This window comes from Erythrolamprus reginae, chromosome 3, assembly GCF_031021105.1.
Source record: "Erythrolamprus reginae isolate rEryReg1 chromosome 3, rEryReg1.hap1, whole genome shotgun sequence".
Taxonomy (NCBI): domain Eukaryota; kingdom Metazoa; phylum Chordata; class Lepidosauria; order Squamata; family Dipsadidae; genus Erythrolamprus; species Erythrolamprus reginae.
Genome location: NC_091952.1, coordinates 51,283,704 through 51,300,704, shown reverse-complemented (window position 1 = coordinate 51,300,704; position 17,001 = coordinate 51,283,704). Strand labels below are relative to the sequence as shown.

The following is a 17,001-nucleotide window of genomic DNA, read 5'->3' as shown; positions in this document are numbered from 1 at the left end:
GATTCTGGAAAGTGTTAAATTGATTAATGAACCAGACAGCCTTAATAGAGTATTTCCTGTGGGTTTTTAAAAAATTTACTATGAAGATTTTGTGGATTACTTTAATCAAGGTTAAATATATAAGTTATGTTTTTGTAACGCTTAATGGATTTTTTCTCAACTATGCCTGAATTAAAAGGCTTCAAACATTTGCTAGTAGATAACAGATAAGATATGGGAAGAAATTTCTCTTGCTGCATTTTGAGAGAAAATTTGTTGCTGTGTTAAAAGGAAAAGAATAAAAAAAAGATTCATTTGATTAAGGTTAATATATATGTGTTATTATTGCTGTTAGCTCTTAATAACTTTTGCTGTTCAGAACTGAGTGACATAACTGTATAATTTGTCTACTAATAAGAGATAAGATGTTTTATTGAAATATAAGAGAAGAGAATAATTACTGAAGTTGTTTGTACTTGTCTGAAGTGAGAGATCTGCAAGAGATCTTAATCCATCTTGAATGTCTTTCTTCTCTCCTGTTCATTTCACTTGATCATTAGTTTGTCAGAATCTTGTAGAGAGCTTAAGCTTGCAACAAATAATAATAATAACAACAGAGTTGGAAGGGACCTTGGAGGTCTTCTAGTCCAACCCTCTGCTTAGGCAGGAAACCAGGCAATTTATATTCATCTGAATTGCCTGAATCTCCTGATTTCCCCAGCACTTGACACAACCTATAATTTTATGCTATCATTGTCAATGCCGCAAGCAGCAATAATATTAGGACACTAAATTTGAGGCCACCACTATAGAGGGTAAATAAGGGCCAGCTATTTCTTCTTCCAATTTTCTCCAAATTGGTAAATGCATAAGGTAAGAAACAATTTAATTTCTGATACACCAAAATGTCTTGAGTCCATTCGGGTTTAATAGTGGCAATTAAATTATCTGACCAAGAAACTAGACTTAGTGCATGTTAGTCACAACCAGGGCTGGGCAGCAAGTGGGACAGCGTGGAATGCTGTTTCACCAACGGAAATGAAGCTGCGTGCACAGTTTTGTCTCTGCCGGTGGTGCACGAGTGCGCACGTGAGATAGAAACATAGAAACATAGAAGTCTGACGGCAGAAAAAGACCTCATGGTCCATCTAGTCTGCCCTTGTACTATTTTCTGCATTTTATCTTAGGATGGATATATGTTTATCCCAGGCATGTTTAAATTCAGTTACTGTGGATTTACCAACCACATCTGCTGGAGGTTTGTTCCAAGGATCTACTACTCTTTCAGTAAAATAATATTTTCTCATGTTGCTTTTGATCTTTCCCCAAACTAACTTCAGATTGTGTCCCCTTGTTCTTGTGTTCACTTTCCTATTAAAAACACTTCCCTCCTGAACCTTATTTAACCCTTTAACATATTTAAATGTTTCGATCATGTCCCCCCTTTTCCTTCTGTCCTCCAGACTATACAGATTGAGTTCATTAAGTCTTTCCTGATACGTTTTATACTTAAGACCTTCCACCATTCTTGTAGCCCGTCTTTGGACCCGTTCAATTTTGTCAATATCTTTTTGTAGGTGAGGTCTCCAGAACTGAACACAGTATTCCATATGTGGTCTCACCAGCGCTCTATATAGCGGGATCATAATCTCCCTGAGCATGTGCAGCAGCCAAATCTCACCGCCCCACCCAGGAAAGAGAGAAGCTCGTCAGGAAGATGACGTTGCTCCCGCTCACCCACTTGCCAGAGTCTCCCCAATGAGCTGCTGTCCTTCCTGGCAAGTGGGCAAAGCGGGAGCCACATTGTCTCCTCAACAAGCTGTTCTCCTTCCTGCAGGATTTCTTCCCACTGGTGGCTCCCGGGCGGGACTAGCCACGACACCTCTGCTGCCAATGCAATCAGCCAGCAACCACGGGGATGGGTCCTGCACAGTGGTAGCAGCGGCACTCCATCCCCACCAGGAGCTGCTAGCGGGAAGAAAACCTTTCCTTCCTGCATCATTTCTTCCCGCTGGTGGCTCCTGTGCAGGACGGCTTCGGTCCATGACTCTGCGCAGGCGCAGGAAATTGAAGGGCAGGTGCTTGGGACACACTCATACACCTGCGCCCCCTCCCAAGAGTTCCAGTAGGGCCGCAAATGGCCCCTTTACTGGTCACAACCAGTGTTCCCTCTAATTTTTTTTTTGGGGGGGGGGCGGAAAAGTATAATGTCTGTGCCACCTTCGGGACTAGGTAGCACAGAAATAATAAACAAACAAACAAACAAACAAACAAATAAAAAACCCACCCTGTTTTGCCTCAGAGAATTTCAAAATAAAATACTGTACTGTGTGTCTATAACAGTGAGCTCATAATAGGGCAACTCTATCAATATCAAAATGCCACTTAAATAGTTGAGCTAGTTTCAAACTCGATTTTGATTTTCTTTCTCTCTTCCTTACTCCCATTATTTTTCTTTCTCTTTTCCTTCCTCTCTTTTTTCTATCTGTTTCTCTCTCTTCCTCTCTCTCTCCTTCCCTCTCACTCTTTCCCTCTCAGCTTCTGGGCAGGTTTGGAAAACTCTGAGTTGATGATGATTTTTAAGTGAGCGATTGCTCACTGCTCAGCTTAGAGGGAAATATGGTCACAACTCATATCCATTCTTCATTTCTTTTCATAAAGATATTATGTTTTGTGACCAGGCTAAATGATCATGATAGGCAATATAAAAGTCACTTTCATAAACAAGAATTCCAAAGAGATTCACACTTTTCCAACCTGGATGTTGTACAGATGTGTAGGCTTCAATTTCCTGAATTCCCCAACCAGCTTAGATATTGCTAAGAATTTGGACGTTGTAGTCCAGATAACTAAGGGCCCGCGAGGTTTGAGAAAGTTGTTCTAGGTCAACATAAATTTGGCTATCTAAAGGAACATGGAGATTTAAAATGGTAACTGGGCAATGGGCCAAGAGAAAAACAATACAGTAATACCTCGTCTTACGAACCTAATTGGTTCCAGGGGGAGGTTCGTAAGATGAAAAGTTTGTAAGACGAAACATTGTTTCTCATAGGAAACAATGTAAAATCAATTAATCCGTGCAATGCGAAAAAAACCCCCGCAAAAAAACGCCGCCGCCCGGCTGTCACCTTTTGAAACAGCCGGGGGGGCTTCTCAGCGTCCTCCTGAACCCGAATGCCAAACCCGAACTTCCAGGTTCGATGTTTGGGAGGCCACCGAGAAGCCCCCCGGCTGTTTTAAAAGGTGACAGCCGGGCGGCGGGGCTTCTCGGCGGCCTCCCAAACCCGGAGGTTCAGCAAAAGTTCGGGTTCAGGAGACTGCTGAGAAGCCCCACCGCCCGGCTGTCACCTTTTAAAACAGCCGGGGGGCTTCCCAGCATCCTCGTGAACCCGAACGCCAAACCCAAACTTCCGGGTTCGGCGTTCGGGAGGCCACCGAGAAGCCCCCCGGCTGTTTCAAAAGGTGACAGCCGGGCAGAGGGGCTTGTTGTCGGCGGCGGCAGCGGGTTCGTAAGAAGGAAAAAGTTCGTAAGAAGAGGCAAAAAATTTATGAACCCTGGGTTTGTATCTCGGGTTGTTCGTAAGACGAGGGGTTCGTATCATGAGGTACCACTGTATTACATACCTGTATGACACTTCCATATTTCACCACATCTCCATGCACCTTCTTGTTCTCTGTTTCATTTTGCTTCTGTTCCATCTGAGCTGCATGCTGTTGAGAAATATAAAGCACAGCAAAATGAATCGAATTGCATGAATCCTGTAAAAGGATGGGAAATATGAATCCTGTAAAAGCTTGGAAAATATCTGTTAGAAGAGGATCAAGAGTCAAACAGAGGCTGGGGGACCATATATTGGGTCTAATCATGATGGAGTTTGTAGAATTTTAGTTTAGTAGGTTATATAAACCCAGCAATTATGGCTTGTAAATTATAGTTAATGGTTTTCTGAAAGTTATTTGACTTCAACAGATTATATAAACTAATAAAATTCCAGTGCAGCACTATCTGTATTTCTAAGGTTGTTTTTTTAATCTATGCACACTGCAGAAATTTTTTTGAAGATAGCATTATAAAACTGTTAAAAGTTCACAATTAGACATGGGATATTTTTAATTACTGAATGCAGCAAAGAGAGAGAGAGAGAGATTGCCTTTGTAGTCTCCCCAGCTGAAAAGCACACATCATATCTCTGCTCGCAAGCTGCACTGGTTGCTAGGTCCAATTCAAGGTGTTGATTTTGACTTTTAAAGCCCTACACAGCATAGGGCTGGGTCATTTGAGGGACACAATTACAATCAACCAGAGGGCATTCCACATTCTAGGCAGATATTGATAGTTAACCTACAGAGATCTTCTCTGAAAGTCATTGAAGGCATGTCGCTTGATATGAGGCAAAGCTGAAAGAAACATAGAAACATAGAAGATTGACGTCAGAAAAAGACCTCATGGTCCATCTAGTCTGCCCTTATACTATTTCCTGTATTTTATCTTACAATGGATATAGGTTTATCCCAGGCATGTTTAAATTCATTTGAAGAGTTTGTTTCTTTGCTGCAGATGGCAATGGAGCAGATAGGATGGCAGCCAATGCATTTTGCTTTGCGGATATTAACATGTCCACTTCAATCTTTATTTTTGGGTGGTGGAAGAGCAAACATGAATTATTTTTCCACCAAATTTCTTCAGATGGAGAGCACATGGTTCAATTGGGCTACAGACTGCAGGTGGCTCACATCTGCCCTAATTACTTAAGCATTTTTTTTAAAAAAAAATGAATTACATTTAACACCCATATATGCAGTGGTGGGCTACTACCGTGTTTCCCCGAAAGTAAGACAGTGTTTTACTTTCTTTTTATCCCCAAAAGCCCCACTATGTCTTACTTTTGGGGTATGTCTTATATTGGAAAATAATTGTCGAATTTTTTGTTTTAACCATAAAATTAACATTTAGACGTGGTGACGTATGGAGGGGGGTGGCGCGGAAGTGGGCAGGAGGCGGCGCTCATTAAGATCAGAGGGAGGTGGCAGACGCGGCGACGTATGGAGAGGGGGACGGCGCAGGCGTGGGCAGGAGGCGGCGCTCATTTGGATCAGACGGAGGCGGCAGATGCGGTGACGTATGGAGGGGGGCGGCGCGGAAGTGGGCAGGAGGCGGCGCGCAGCTAGATGAGAGGGAGGCGGCAATACCCCCGTGTTTCCCCGAAAGTAAGACATATGTCTTACTTTTGGGGTACGGCTTATATTAGCCGACCCCCCTGAAACCCCCGATACGTCTTACAATCGGGGGTGTCTTACTATCAGGGAAACAGGGTAGCTGGAACACTAAATTGCGCTCGCCACCATGGCTCGTAAGTGTTTACGAGACCTGCACGATTTTGCTTCTGCACCTGTGGAGGTAGCAAAATCGCGCATGGAGCCGCAGGTGCGCCCGTGTTTCGGCATGCATGGAAGCAGGAAAAAACTTGCCAAAACATGGGTGCACCAGCGGCTCTGGGCACAATTTTGCTACCTCCATAGGTGCAGAAGCAAAATCACACTGGCCCCGCAAGCACTTATGAGCCACGGTGGCGAGTGCAATTTAGTGTTCCAGCTAGTAGCCCACCATTGAATATATGCCTCTGAAATAAACAGCATATGAAAGAAAAAGATACTTCATAGTTTCACGTACTATATAGCTTCATCATTCAAACACAAAGATTACATGCGTGTTCCAATTTATTTTATCTGCACATACAAAAGCAGCATATGTCCACATACATCACACTACATTATTAATGACTGAATTATTTTTTTTAAAAAAAATTGGGCATTAGCTCTACTATTAATAGTTGCTTAAATTGGGTTTTAGAAAGGCTAGATCTTTTGAAACATATTAGTGAAGAAAAGCAGTGGAGAATGAGGCCATTGCTTTCATAAACTTGCGAATATGTTTTTCACATCTAGCTTTTTTTTCCCCTCGATACCCGAGGTGGTAAAAGAGGATGTAAAGAGGAAAAAGCTTTCTCAAAAATATAAAAGCTAAAGTTTCAGAAGTCCATCCAATAAAGAAGGACACAAGGCCACTGCTTTCAAGAACTGTGGATATTTTTTTACATCCAGCTCTTTCAAATAAAGTTTCCCAAGTCCATAAAATTATAAGGGTATTCAGACAGAAACATGCATGGCTTATTTACATAGAAATTGTCTATCTCAATCACATACTTCATGGAGGGTATAATGAAGGAGGCTCATTTCTCATATATGAAAGCTGCAGCAGAACCAGAGCAACAAAAACATTTTAAGTCAGTGCCCATTAAGCAATACAGAACTGGTGCTAGGGAATTTCTGAGGCAGTCCAGAAGGAAACAGAAACCTTGTGAGACATGAAGAAATCGCCATTAGACATGAGTCAGGCACTTCAAAACCACTGGCATGAAACAATCTTCCAGGTTGGCATGTAACCACAAAATTATCATGGCAGGAGTTGCTTTTTTAAGATTGCTTCATTGGTAATGCAAAACTCTTTTTTAAAAAGGCCACCAAGCCTTTTTTTTTTTTTTTGCAACTGAATGGTAATGTTGGCAAACAGTGGATTAATATTTGACTGGATTTTTCAGTCTGGCAGATGAAAGAAGAGCAGGCACAGCTTGGGGCAGAAAAAACTAGGGCGGTGAAAGGAATGGTAAGAAAAATAAGCAAATAAACCCTGAGGCCATAAGGCTTGGAGAGAGAACAGGATGTATGGGAAGGAGCAGATAGTGAAACGGACCTAAGCGTGCAACAGAAAAGGATCAAAAATGCAACTAATGTCTCAGGAGTGGCCTAATGTTCTCTATAGTTCAGCCCAATTTTATTTTTAAAGGTTTCGCTTCCTGTGGTTCATAAATATAATTAAAAATAAACACCCGGATTAAAATTCAGTATTCTTATACGTCATTTTTCTTTCGATTGCAAGCGTATAGCTCATGGGAATGCTGAAAATGTTTCATGAAGTCTCAGAAACCAAAAAATCTAAAAGAATAAGATGTCCATTACGTAGGGATGGGCCTGCAGCTTTTCACTCAGCATTATCAGTAGAAGCACATGAAATGCATGTAAAGTGGCACTTACTGTAGACATTTCACTAATTATAGGGACAATTAGTGAACAATAAAGCAGTGAAGCCAAGAATTCAATATAACCAGACTCAGTCTGCCTCTCGTCTTATCCTCAAAGCCTTCCTAAACCAGAATTTATTGCTTTGTCTTCCAGGGAACAAGAGAGCCAGCTAGGGCATTACATGAGCATGTGCAAAAATGGGAAAGGAAAACCTGTAATGAATTGATAACAGGAGCTCAGGAAAAGGGTCCTTTTCTTAGCATCTAAAGGTACAAGAGAAAATAGCTGTCCAGAGATCAATTCTATGATGATGCCAATGGAACTTAGCAAACATATCCCCACGATGCTTGGTGATGTATAGCTGGGCAACTATTTCACCCATAGCATCAAAATGAAACTCAGATGCCTTCCTTAACTCAAGACCTTTAAAAATTGATTGATTGATTGATTGATTGATTGATTGATTTTGTCCATTGCACAAGGAGAGTTATATTGGGTATGCATATAGTAAATACATAATGAAGGTTATAGAGGATATACTCATAGTAAAGTATATCTAAGAAAGAAGAGAAGAGAAGAAATAGGAATAAAATATATCAGTGAAAGAATAGAATAAATATAGGAAAGAAGAATGGTATAGGAGATATAGGAGAGCAGTAGGACACGGGACGGAAGGCACGCTGGTGCACTTATGTACACCCCTTAATGTTCATCTTCATGTCACCATTAAGTGTTGTACCGCATGATTCTTGACAAATGCTGAGACAAATTCCAAATGCACCAAGACAAATTCCTTGTGTGTCCAATCACACTTGGCCAATAAAATTCTATTCTATTCTATCCTATTCTACCAAATTCAGGAAATCTAGAGATCAAATTGTCTAGAGATACGTTCAACTAAAACCAGTGAGAGTTATTTCTGAATAAATATGCACCGGTCAACGTTTTAAGACTACTTCTAATGGTTCCAATCTCAAAAGTTACAACATACCGTACTTTTATTCATTTGTTTTATTCTATTTTCCATTGTTTATTTTTGGAAACGTATTTCCTCTAATTGAAAAGCAGTAGTCAGCCAAATTTGAAAAGGGAGAAAAATGTTTTCTGATGCATCATCAAATGCTCCTTTGAAATTCCAGTTCCAAACCAAGACATAGTTACAATTTTTCTGTCAGATTTTTGTTGTTGTTGTATATGCTTTTTTTCTCTTTTTTATTATGAAGCACATGATGGCATATGCATGTGCTAAATACAATAGGTTGAGTAAGAAAAGACACTTTACATTATGACCTCGATACTTCTTTCTCCCCAGAGAAATAATGATCATTATATTTCCAATATTTACATATTAATGTGTGCCCTTTCAATGCAATTGATGCTTTTGTTATATTCAATATATTAAATTAATAAGAACATAAGAAGAGCCATGCTGAATCAGGCCAAAGCCCATCGAGTCCAGCATTCTGTGTCACACAGTGGCCCACCAATTGTCCATGGGGACCTTGAGCAGAAAGAGAAGGCAAGACCCTCCCTTTCCCCTGACACCCAACAAATAGTACTCAAAATATATTATCTGCATTGCAAAAAGTGCTCTGACAAAAATCCAGAAAAAAAAAGAAAGGCAAGTAAATTTTACTGTAAACTATAGAAGAAATATAGGAAATGCAATCAATCACTTAATCAAGACAGCATTCATTCCACAAGCATAGTCAACAGAGATAAATTCGTTATTTTGAATCAGAATAGGGCTGGAAGGGACCATAGAAGTCTTCTAGTCCAGCCCACTGCTCAAGCAGGGGATCCTATACCAGTGATGGCGAACCTATAGCACGGGTGCCACAGGTGGCACACGGAGCCATAGCTGCTAGCACATGAGCCATTGCCTTAGCTCAGCTCCAACATGCATGTGTGTGCCTGCCAGATGATTTTTGGCTTGCACAGAGACTCTGGGAGGGTGTTTTTGGCTTCCAGAGAGCCTCCGGGAGGATGAGGGAGGGCATTTTTACCCTCCCTGGCTCCAGAGAAGCCTTGGGAGCCTGGGGAGGGGAAAACATGAGTCTACTGGGTCCACCATAAGTTGGGAAACAGGTCATTTCCGGCCTCCAGATGGCCTCCAGGGGGCAGGGGAGCACCCAAGCATTGAATTATGGGTGTGTGCACTCGGGCATGTGCGATAGCACTCACCCACACTCTTTCGGCACCTGAGGGGGAAACAGGTTTGCCATCACTTTCCTATACCATTTCAGACAAGTGACTGACAGACAGTGATGGAGCACACACAAGCTATTCCGCTGGTTAATTGTCCTAACTATTACAAAGTTTCTCCTTCATTCCAGGTTGCTTCTCTCCTTGATTACTTTTCATCCATTGTTTCTTGTCCTGGATTCTGGTGCTTTGGAAAATAAATTGACCCCCTCCTCTTTGGGGCAGCCTCTCAAATACTGGAATACTGCTATCATTTCCCCCCAGTCCTTCTTTTCTGTAGACTAACCAAATCCAAATCCTGCAACTGTTCTTCATATGTTTTGCACTTCAGATCACAGAGAAGGAGAGGAAGGTAGTCCTTTTTTACTTTTTGCATTTTGCATTTTTGGAATTCAAGGAGAAGGGGGAGATTTAACTGGCTGGAACAGACAAAGGGAAGGATAAAAACAGGAAAAAGCCATTTTAATTTGCACTTCAGATCACAGAGAAGGAGAGGAAGGTAGTGGCCCGCGCGCCTAATGGCGCGCGAATCATATAACTATAAACCAAAATCAGCAAAGTTTGGTAGCAATAGGGGTTGTGGATTTTATTGCTAAGTACTTGTATTTCAATACATTGTTAAGATGACTGGCTTGGTGCAGTGTAACACTTGTTTGGCTGTTGTCTTCCGTAGTACCTTGTGGAACTTGGGGTACTGCCCTCTTTGCATTAGGACATCTAGGTTAGATGGCGAGATCTCTAGATTGCAGTCCTTAGTTTGTAGCTTGCAGTCAGAAGTGGAAAGATTGTCCCAGCCACGTGCTGTAATGCAGCCATGTGTCCAGCCTCCACTTCCACAGCGCCACCCGAGGAGGAGGGCTGTGTGGACAACTGTCGGTTCAGGAAGATTGCGTGCAGTTGAGCAAAAACATAGTAATTTTGGTCTCTCTTTATCGAATTCCTATACTGTTCTTGCGGATTTAAATAGTAAGGATGTTGGAGATATTAGCAAGGCCCCTCAGGCAGAGAATGAGGGGATATTCAAAGGGGAAGTTGTTGTAAATGTCACCAAACCATCAAGTGCAGTTAGTAGAAATATAAAGAGGACACATTTTCTTGTGGGTGATTCGACTGTTAGAGGTGTTGATTTGGGACAGAGTAAGGACGTGGTGAAGGTGCTGAGGTGTCTCCCAGGGGCCACTGCCAGCAGGGACAGGAGGAGGATTACAAACATTGTTAAGGCTGTGTGTAAAGGTAATAACATTGATGTGGTGGTGCATCTTGGCACAAATGATTTGTCCCAGAGAAATGTCAATGTAGTAAAAAGAGATTTTCAATGTCTAAGTGTAGAGCTGGGTAAAATAGCAGATTCAGTGACTTTCTCAGAGGTGTTACCGGTTTGTGGCCAAGAGGATAAAACAACGTGTATCATAGAGTTTAATGTGTGGTTAAAGCAGTGGTGTAAAGCTGAAGGTTTTGGCTATGTAAGTCATGATGTCAGTAGGTGGTCTAATAGGGAGTTGTTTAAGAGGGATGGTTTGCATCCATCATACAGAGGTACCCAGGTACTCGGTGAGGAATTCAGAACTTTTTTGGACAGGCATTTAAACTAGGTAAAGGGGACAGAGATGTAACTGATGTGGGTGATTTCTGTCCCCGACCAATGAGGATAAAGCAGTTTTTGGAAGCTTATGAAAAGGGAGCTGCAAATAAAATAGATGTAGTTGTTGATGATAAGGGGCAAACTAATAATGAAAATAATGTTCTTTGTGTAATGTGCACGAATGCTCGAAGCTTGAGCAACAAGCTCTGTGAATTAATGGCCATAATATCTAGAGATAATTTGGACCTGGTTGCCATAACTGAGACATGGTTTAAGGATTCTAATGAATGGGAAATATCCATACCAGGATATACACTGTATAGGAAGGATAGAATAGAGAGAAGGGGAGGTGGAGTAGCCATTTATGTTAAAGAAACTCTAAAAACAACACTAATTCAAAATACATGTCAAGATCTAGAGACCCTCTGGATTTGCATGCAAAATAAAGACGGTTCTGTCATTAGAATTGGGGTGATCTATAGGCCTCCAGGGCAATCTGAGGAATATGACAACAAGATGGTGGATGAAATTACCCAAATGGCAGTAAAGGGAGATATTGTGGTTATGGGTGATTTCAACATGCCTGATGTTGACTGGAATATCCCCAGTGCCCTTACATGCAAAAGTAAGAATATAGTAGAGGCCTTTACAGGAGCAGCTCTGGCACAGCTGGTTAAGACACCAACTAGAGGGGAGAATATTCTAGATTTAGTTTTTACGAATGGGAATTGGGTTTCAGATGTCAAGGTGGGAGAAAATTTAGGTTGCAGTGACCATCTATGTTTGTGGTTTGATGTAAAAACTCATTGTGAGCAATCCTATAATGCAACCAAAGTATTGGATTTCAGAAAAACAAATTTTAATGCAATGGGGGAATATTTAGATAATGAATTAAAGGGGAGGGATAAAATGGCAGGAGCGAGCACCTAGTGGACTGTATTTAAAAAGGCCATCTTAAAAGCCACTGGACTGTATGTAAGACAAATAACTAAAGGTAAAAGGAAGAAGAAACCGCTATGGTTTAGCAATGATGTAAGGACTATAGTCAATGAAAAAAAGGCTGCCTATAGGAGGTATAAAGAGTCTGGAAGTATAGCTGATAGGGAGGTGTATAAAATGAGACAGAAGGAGGCGAAACAGATAATATATGCTGCTAAAGCCTCAAAAGAGGAAGAAATTGCCAAATCTATAAAGAATGGGGATAAAACCTTCTTCAGATATATTAGTGATAAGAAGAAGAAAAACTGCGGCATCACGAAGCTTAGTACCGGGAAAAATACATGCATTAATGGGAATAAGGAGATCGCTGACCATTTCAATAGCTACTTCTGTTCAGTTTTCTCAAAAGACACCTTACAAAATAATACTATAGAGGGATATAGCATTGCCTCCAACTGTACGGATTCAGCTCCAGTGATCTTAGAAGCCGATGTCTTAGAAGAACTTGAACGATTAAAGATAAGTAAGGCAATGGGTCCAGATGGCATCCACCCCAGAGTTCTTAAAGAACTCAGATCTGTCATTGCTACCCCCCTGACTGATTTGTTTAACCAATCCTTGTTAACAGGAGATGTTCCTGAGGATTGGAGAATGGCAAGTGTTGTGCCTATCCACAAGAAGGGCAGTAGAGAAGAAGCTGGTAACTACAGGCCAGTTAGCTTGACATCAGTTGTCGTTAAAATGATGGAGACTCTACTGAAAAAGAGGATAAATCAGCACCTAAAAAAACAATAAATTATTGGACCCAAATCAGCATGGCTTTACTGAAGGCAAATCATGTCAGACTAATCTCATTGATTTCTTTGACTATGTCACAAAGGTGTTGGATGAAGGTGGTGCCGTGGATATTGCCTACCTGGACTTCAGCAAAGCCTTTGATACGGTTCCACATAAAGAGCTGATAGATAAATTAGTGAAGATTGGACTTAATCCCTGGATAGTTCAATGGATTTGCAGCTGGCTGAAGCATAGACACCAGAGGGTTGTTGTGAATGGTGAGTATTCTGAGCAGAGTCAGGTTACAAGCGGTGTGCCACAAGGGTCTGTTCTGGGTCCTATTCTTTTTAATATGTTTGTGAGTGACATAGGGGAAGGTCTGGTAGGGAAGGTTTGCCTATTTGCCGATGACTCTAAAGTGTGCAATAGGGTTGATATTCCTGGAGGCGTCGGCAATATGGTAAATGATTTAGCTTTACTAGATAAATGGTCAAAGCAATGGAAACTGCAGTTTAATGTTTCCAAATGTAAAATAATGCACTTGGGGAAAAGGAATCCTCAATCTGACTATTGTATTGGCAGTTCTGTGTTAGCAAATACTTCAAAAGAAAAGGATTTAGGCGTAGTGATTTCTGACAGTCTCAAAATGGGTGAACAGTGCAGTCAGGCAGTAGGGAAAGCAAGTAGGATGCTTGGCTGCATAGCTAGAGGTATAACAAGCAGGAAGAGGGAGATTATGATCCCGCTATATAGAATGCTGGTGAGACCACATTTGGAATACTGTGTTCAGTTCTGGAGACCTCACCTACAAAAAGATATTGACAAAATTGAACGGGTCCAAAGATGGGCTACAAGAATGGTGGAAGGTCTTAAGTATAAAACGTATCAGGAAAGACTTAATGAACTCAATCTGTATAGTCTGGAGGACAGAAGGAAAAGGGGGGACATGATCGAAACATTTAAATATATTAAAGGGTTAAATAAGGTCCAGGAGGGAAGTGTTTTTAATAGGAAAGTGAACACAAGAACAAGGGGACACAATCTGAGGTTAGTTGGGGGAAAGATCAAAAGCAACATGAGAAAATATTATTTTACTGAAAGAGTAGTAGATCCTTGGAACAAACTTCCAGCAGACGTGGTAGATAAATCCACAGTAACTGAATTTAAACATGCCTGGGATAAACATATATCCATCCTAAGATAAAATACAGAAAATAGTATAAGGGCAGACTAGATGGACCATGGGGTCTTTTTCTGCCGTCAGACTTCTATGTTTCTATGTTTCTATGTTTCTAGCCTTCAGGCCTTTAATAGTCTTAGTTGCTCTTCAGTTACTAAAGTCATATTTCCTGCAGTCAGGTTTAGAGCGGTTTACTTTAAGTGTGTGTCTCTTGTGTGCTCGTGTGTTGTTGTGGTTGAAGCTGAAGTAGTTGTTGACAGGAAGGACAGTGTAGTAGATGATTTTGTGGGATATACTTAGGTCATGTTTAAGATGATGTAGTTCTAAGCTTTCTTTTTTAAAAAAATAATCTTTATTAAGTTTTAAAATAATAAAAGAAAAGAACACAAAGTAAATCAACAGTACGGTACACAACACAAAAATTAGCACAATCAAATCATATAACATAATACAACATAATCGTAAAGATAATCAAGAAAGAAAAAAAGAAAGAGGGATAAGCGACAGGGAAAAGAGGTACAGTGATCCCCCGATTATTGCGAGGGTTCCGTTCCAAGACCCCTCGCGATAATCGATTTTTCGGGATGTAGTGGTGCAGAAGTAAAAACACCATCTGTGCATGCGCGCCCCTTTTTCCATGGCCGCACATGCGCAGATGGTGGAGTTTGCGTGTGGGTGGCGGGGAAGACCCAGGGAAGGTTCCTTCGGCCGCCCAACAGCTGATCTGCTCCGCAGCGCGGCGGCAGCGAGGAGCCGAAGATGGGGTTTCCCCGTTGCCCAGGCAACGGGGAAACCCCATCTTCGGCTCCTCGCTGCCGCAGCGCGGCAGAGCAGATCAGCTGTTGGGCGGCCGAAGGAACCTTCCCTGGGTCTTCCTGCCGCCCAGGCAAAGGGGAAACCCCAAGATCGCTTGCCGCTTGCCCGTTCACCCGCCCGGCCGGCCGCTCCGCTTGCCCGTTCGCCCGCCCGCCCGGCTGCTCGCTTGCCCGTTCACCCGCCCGCCCGGCCGCTCCGCTTGCCCGTTCACCTGCCCGCCCGGCTGCTCGCTTGCCGCTCGAGAGCAAGAGGGGGAGAGATAGAGAAAGAGAGAGAAGGAAAGAAAGAGATGAGAGAGGGAGGAAGAGAGTGTGAGAGAGGAAGAAGCAAGATAGAGAAAGAGAGAGAGAAAGAAAGATGAGAAAGGAAGGGAGTGACGTCATCAGGTGGAAAAATCGCGATATAGCGTTTCGCAAAGATCAAGATCGCGAAACTCAGGGGATCACTGTATTGGGAAAGGGTAGAGGAGAAGTGGTAGTGCAAAGAAAGATACAGAATGGAAAGAGGAAAAGAAAGGATAGGAGAGGTGGAAGAGGTACCAGCTACTTACCTGGTATCACGGTTCACTACGACCTCACATTTGAAGATGTAGTTAGAGTGCTATTTCCCTTCAGGGTTTTGTGTGTGTGTGTGTGATCATGTCGTGATTCTAATTCATGTAAGTATCGAAAATTAGTATACATTTGATTTATGAATTTTATCATTTTTATCTACATATTGATGTTTTAAAGATTTGTTCTTAGTTTATGTTAAGAATCATTAGTTCTGGTCATCCAATGTTGTATGTGGGCTTTGTATATAATTGATAGTAGTTATAGTAACAGATTGAATTTTGTCATTTGTTCTAAGCTTTCTAAACCTGGGATTGTAAGTCTAGTTGTGTTGGGTATTCTGTTGCGAGTGGAGGGTTCTTCTTGCAAAGTATCTCTGGACATTTTCTAGAGTGTTTATGTCCAAAATGTGATGCGGGTTCCAGACAGATGTGTCCCAGACTAATTTGTGCAGTTTCAGTTTGCATTCATTCAGTCAATAAGATAAAAAAGGAAATGTGGCATTATACACTAAATATTTCCCTCCGCTTTCCAATCTAGTGCCTTTTAAAACAAACTGACACATTAAAACAGAACTCTCTCTTTGTACTCATACAGGAGGAAGAACTCCACCAACTAACTGTTTATGTGTGAAAGACACAGGAAGAGTAGAGCAAACAATCATAAATCAGTCCTCACCAACCTTGCAGATATGTGGAGCTGTATTCCACAACTCCTGAGCATGATTTGTTGGGAAAGATTGCCCTAGATAAGAAGCTTGTGCTCGGGGAGTTGGCTTAGATTGGCTTTGCTTCTAATCATGGAGATGACATAATTTTCTTCACTGGGGCAAAGAAGAGGTAGGACTTGCCTTGCTCAAACATTTTATTTCACCTTGAGCCTTCTCAACTCCTTCTCCCTAACCTTTCCTGTTAGCTTCCTTCATCACTTGTAAAAGTCAAATGAAGTTTATATACAGATGCCTCTTCCAACAATAGCTGGCTAGAAATCTTTCACTGCCTCCGAGGCTCTTTTCAGCACTCTACAGGAAACTGTGGAGGTGTTCCAACAGAGTGAAGCTTATGTATCCACTATTTTCCACTCTTAAAACCAAAGAAGCCTCAAATTTACCCTAGTGGGGTACTCCACTTTAATCTTGTTAGAGTAAGACTCTGGGCAACTTAGCAAATTACTGTAGATGCATAAAGGATCTTTCCATTTAGCTGAAACTTAAAAAACACACGTACAAGATATACAGGATGCATCTAACCACCAAAATTGTGTATAAACAAATATTTAGCAGCAAATAGCTAGATTAGAAAGGCTGAAAAGGAAACTGTCTTCAAGTGGACCTAATCAGAATAATTGCAAATAGAGAAACTGGAGACCACAAGGAAATAAAAAGATGGTTAGGGAGTACTTGGATACTATGACCAACGTTAAATCTCAAGAACTTGTACATACCATTTCAGATACTCTTATTCTGAAATTTGAAAAAGCACAGGGATTAAGCACAGTTCTTGAGAGCTATAGAAGGCTAACTGTTGTTCCTGTATACAAAACGTGGTAGAAAGAAAACCTGAATAACTACATACCTGACAGCTTGACAAAGAAGCAAGGCAAAATTCAGGGAAAAGATTACTAAGTTATCAATTTGTAGGCAGATAAAAACAATGTATTGCTTGACTGGAACCAGCACTGGGATATCCAGAAAAAATAATGCTAAACCATGTGATTTATTTTTTTTAAATTAAATTTACCTGGCCTTGTGATGGACATGGTGTAGCTTTACTTCAATAAAATATTTTACGAAGTCTCCTTTAATATTGTATTACATCAGACAGCAAAATCTGAACTACTGATGATGACAAAATGGTTGAACATTTATATAAAATAAGCATGCATGAATGTCT

At 41.3% G+C, this 17,001-nt stretch overlaps 1 protein-coding gene across 2 annotated transcripts in view; it reads right to left on the bottom strand.

Annotated features, from left to right (window-relative positions):
* ITPR3 (inositol 1,4,5-trisphosphate receptor type 3) overlaps positions 1-17,001 on the bottom strand; it is a 170,273-nt gene that overhangs the window by 92,204 nt on the left and 61,068 nt on the right. For both annotated transcript variants that reach the window (XM_070745257.1, XM_070745258.1), the window contains exon 4: positions 3,604-3,690. In XM_070745257.1, coding sequence (XP_070601358.1) covers positions 3,604-3,690 — 87 coding nt within the window. The remainder of the gene's footprint in view (positions 1-3,603; positions 3,691-17,001) is intronic.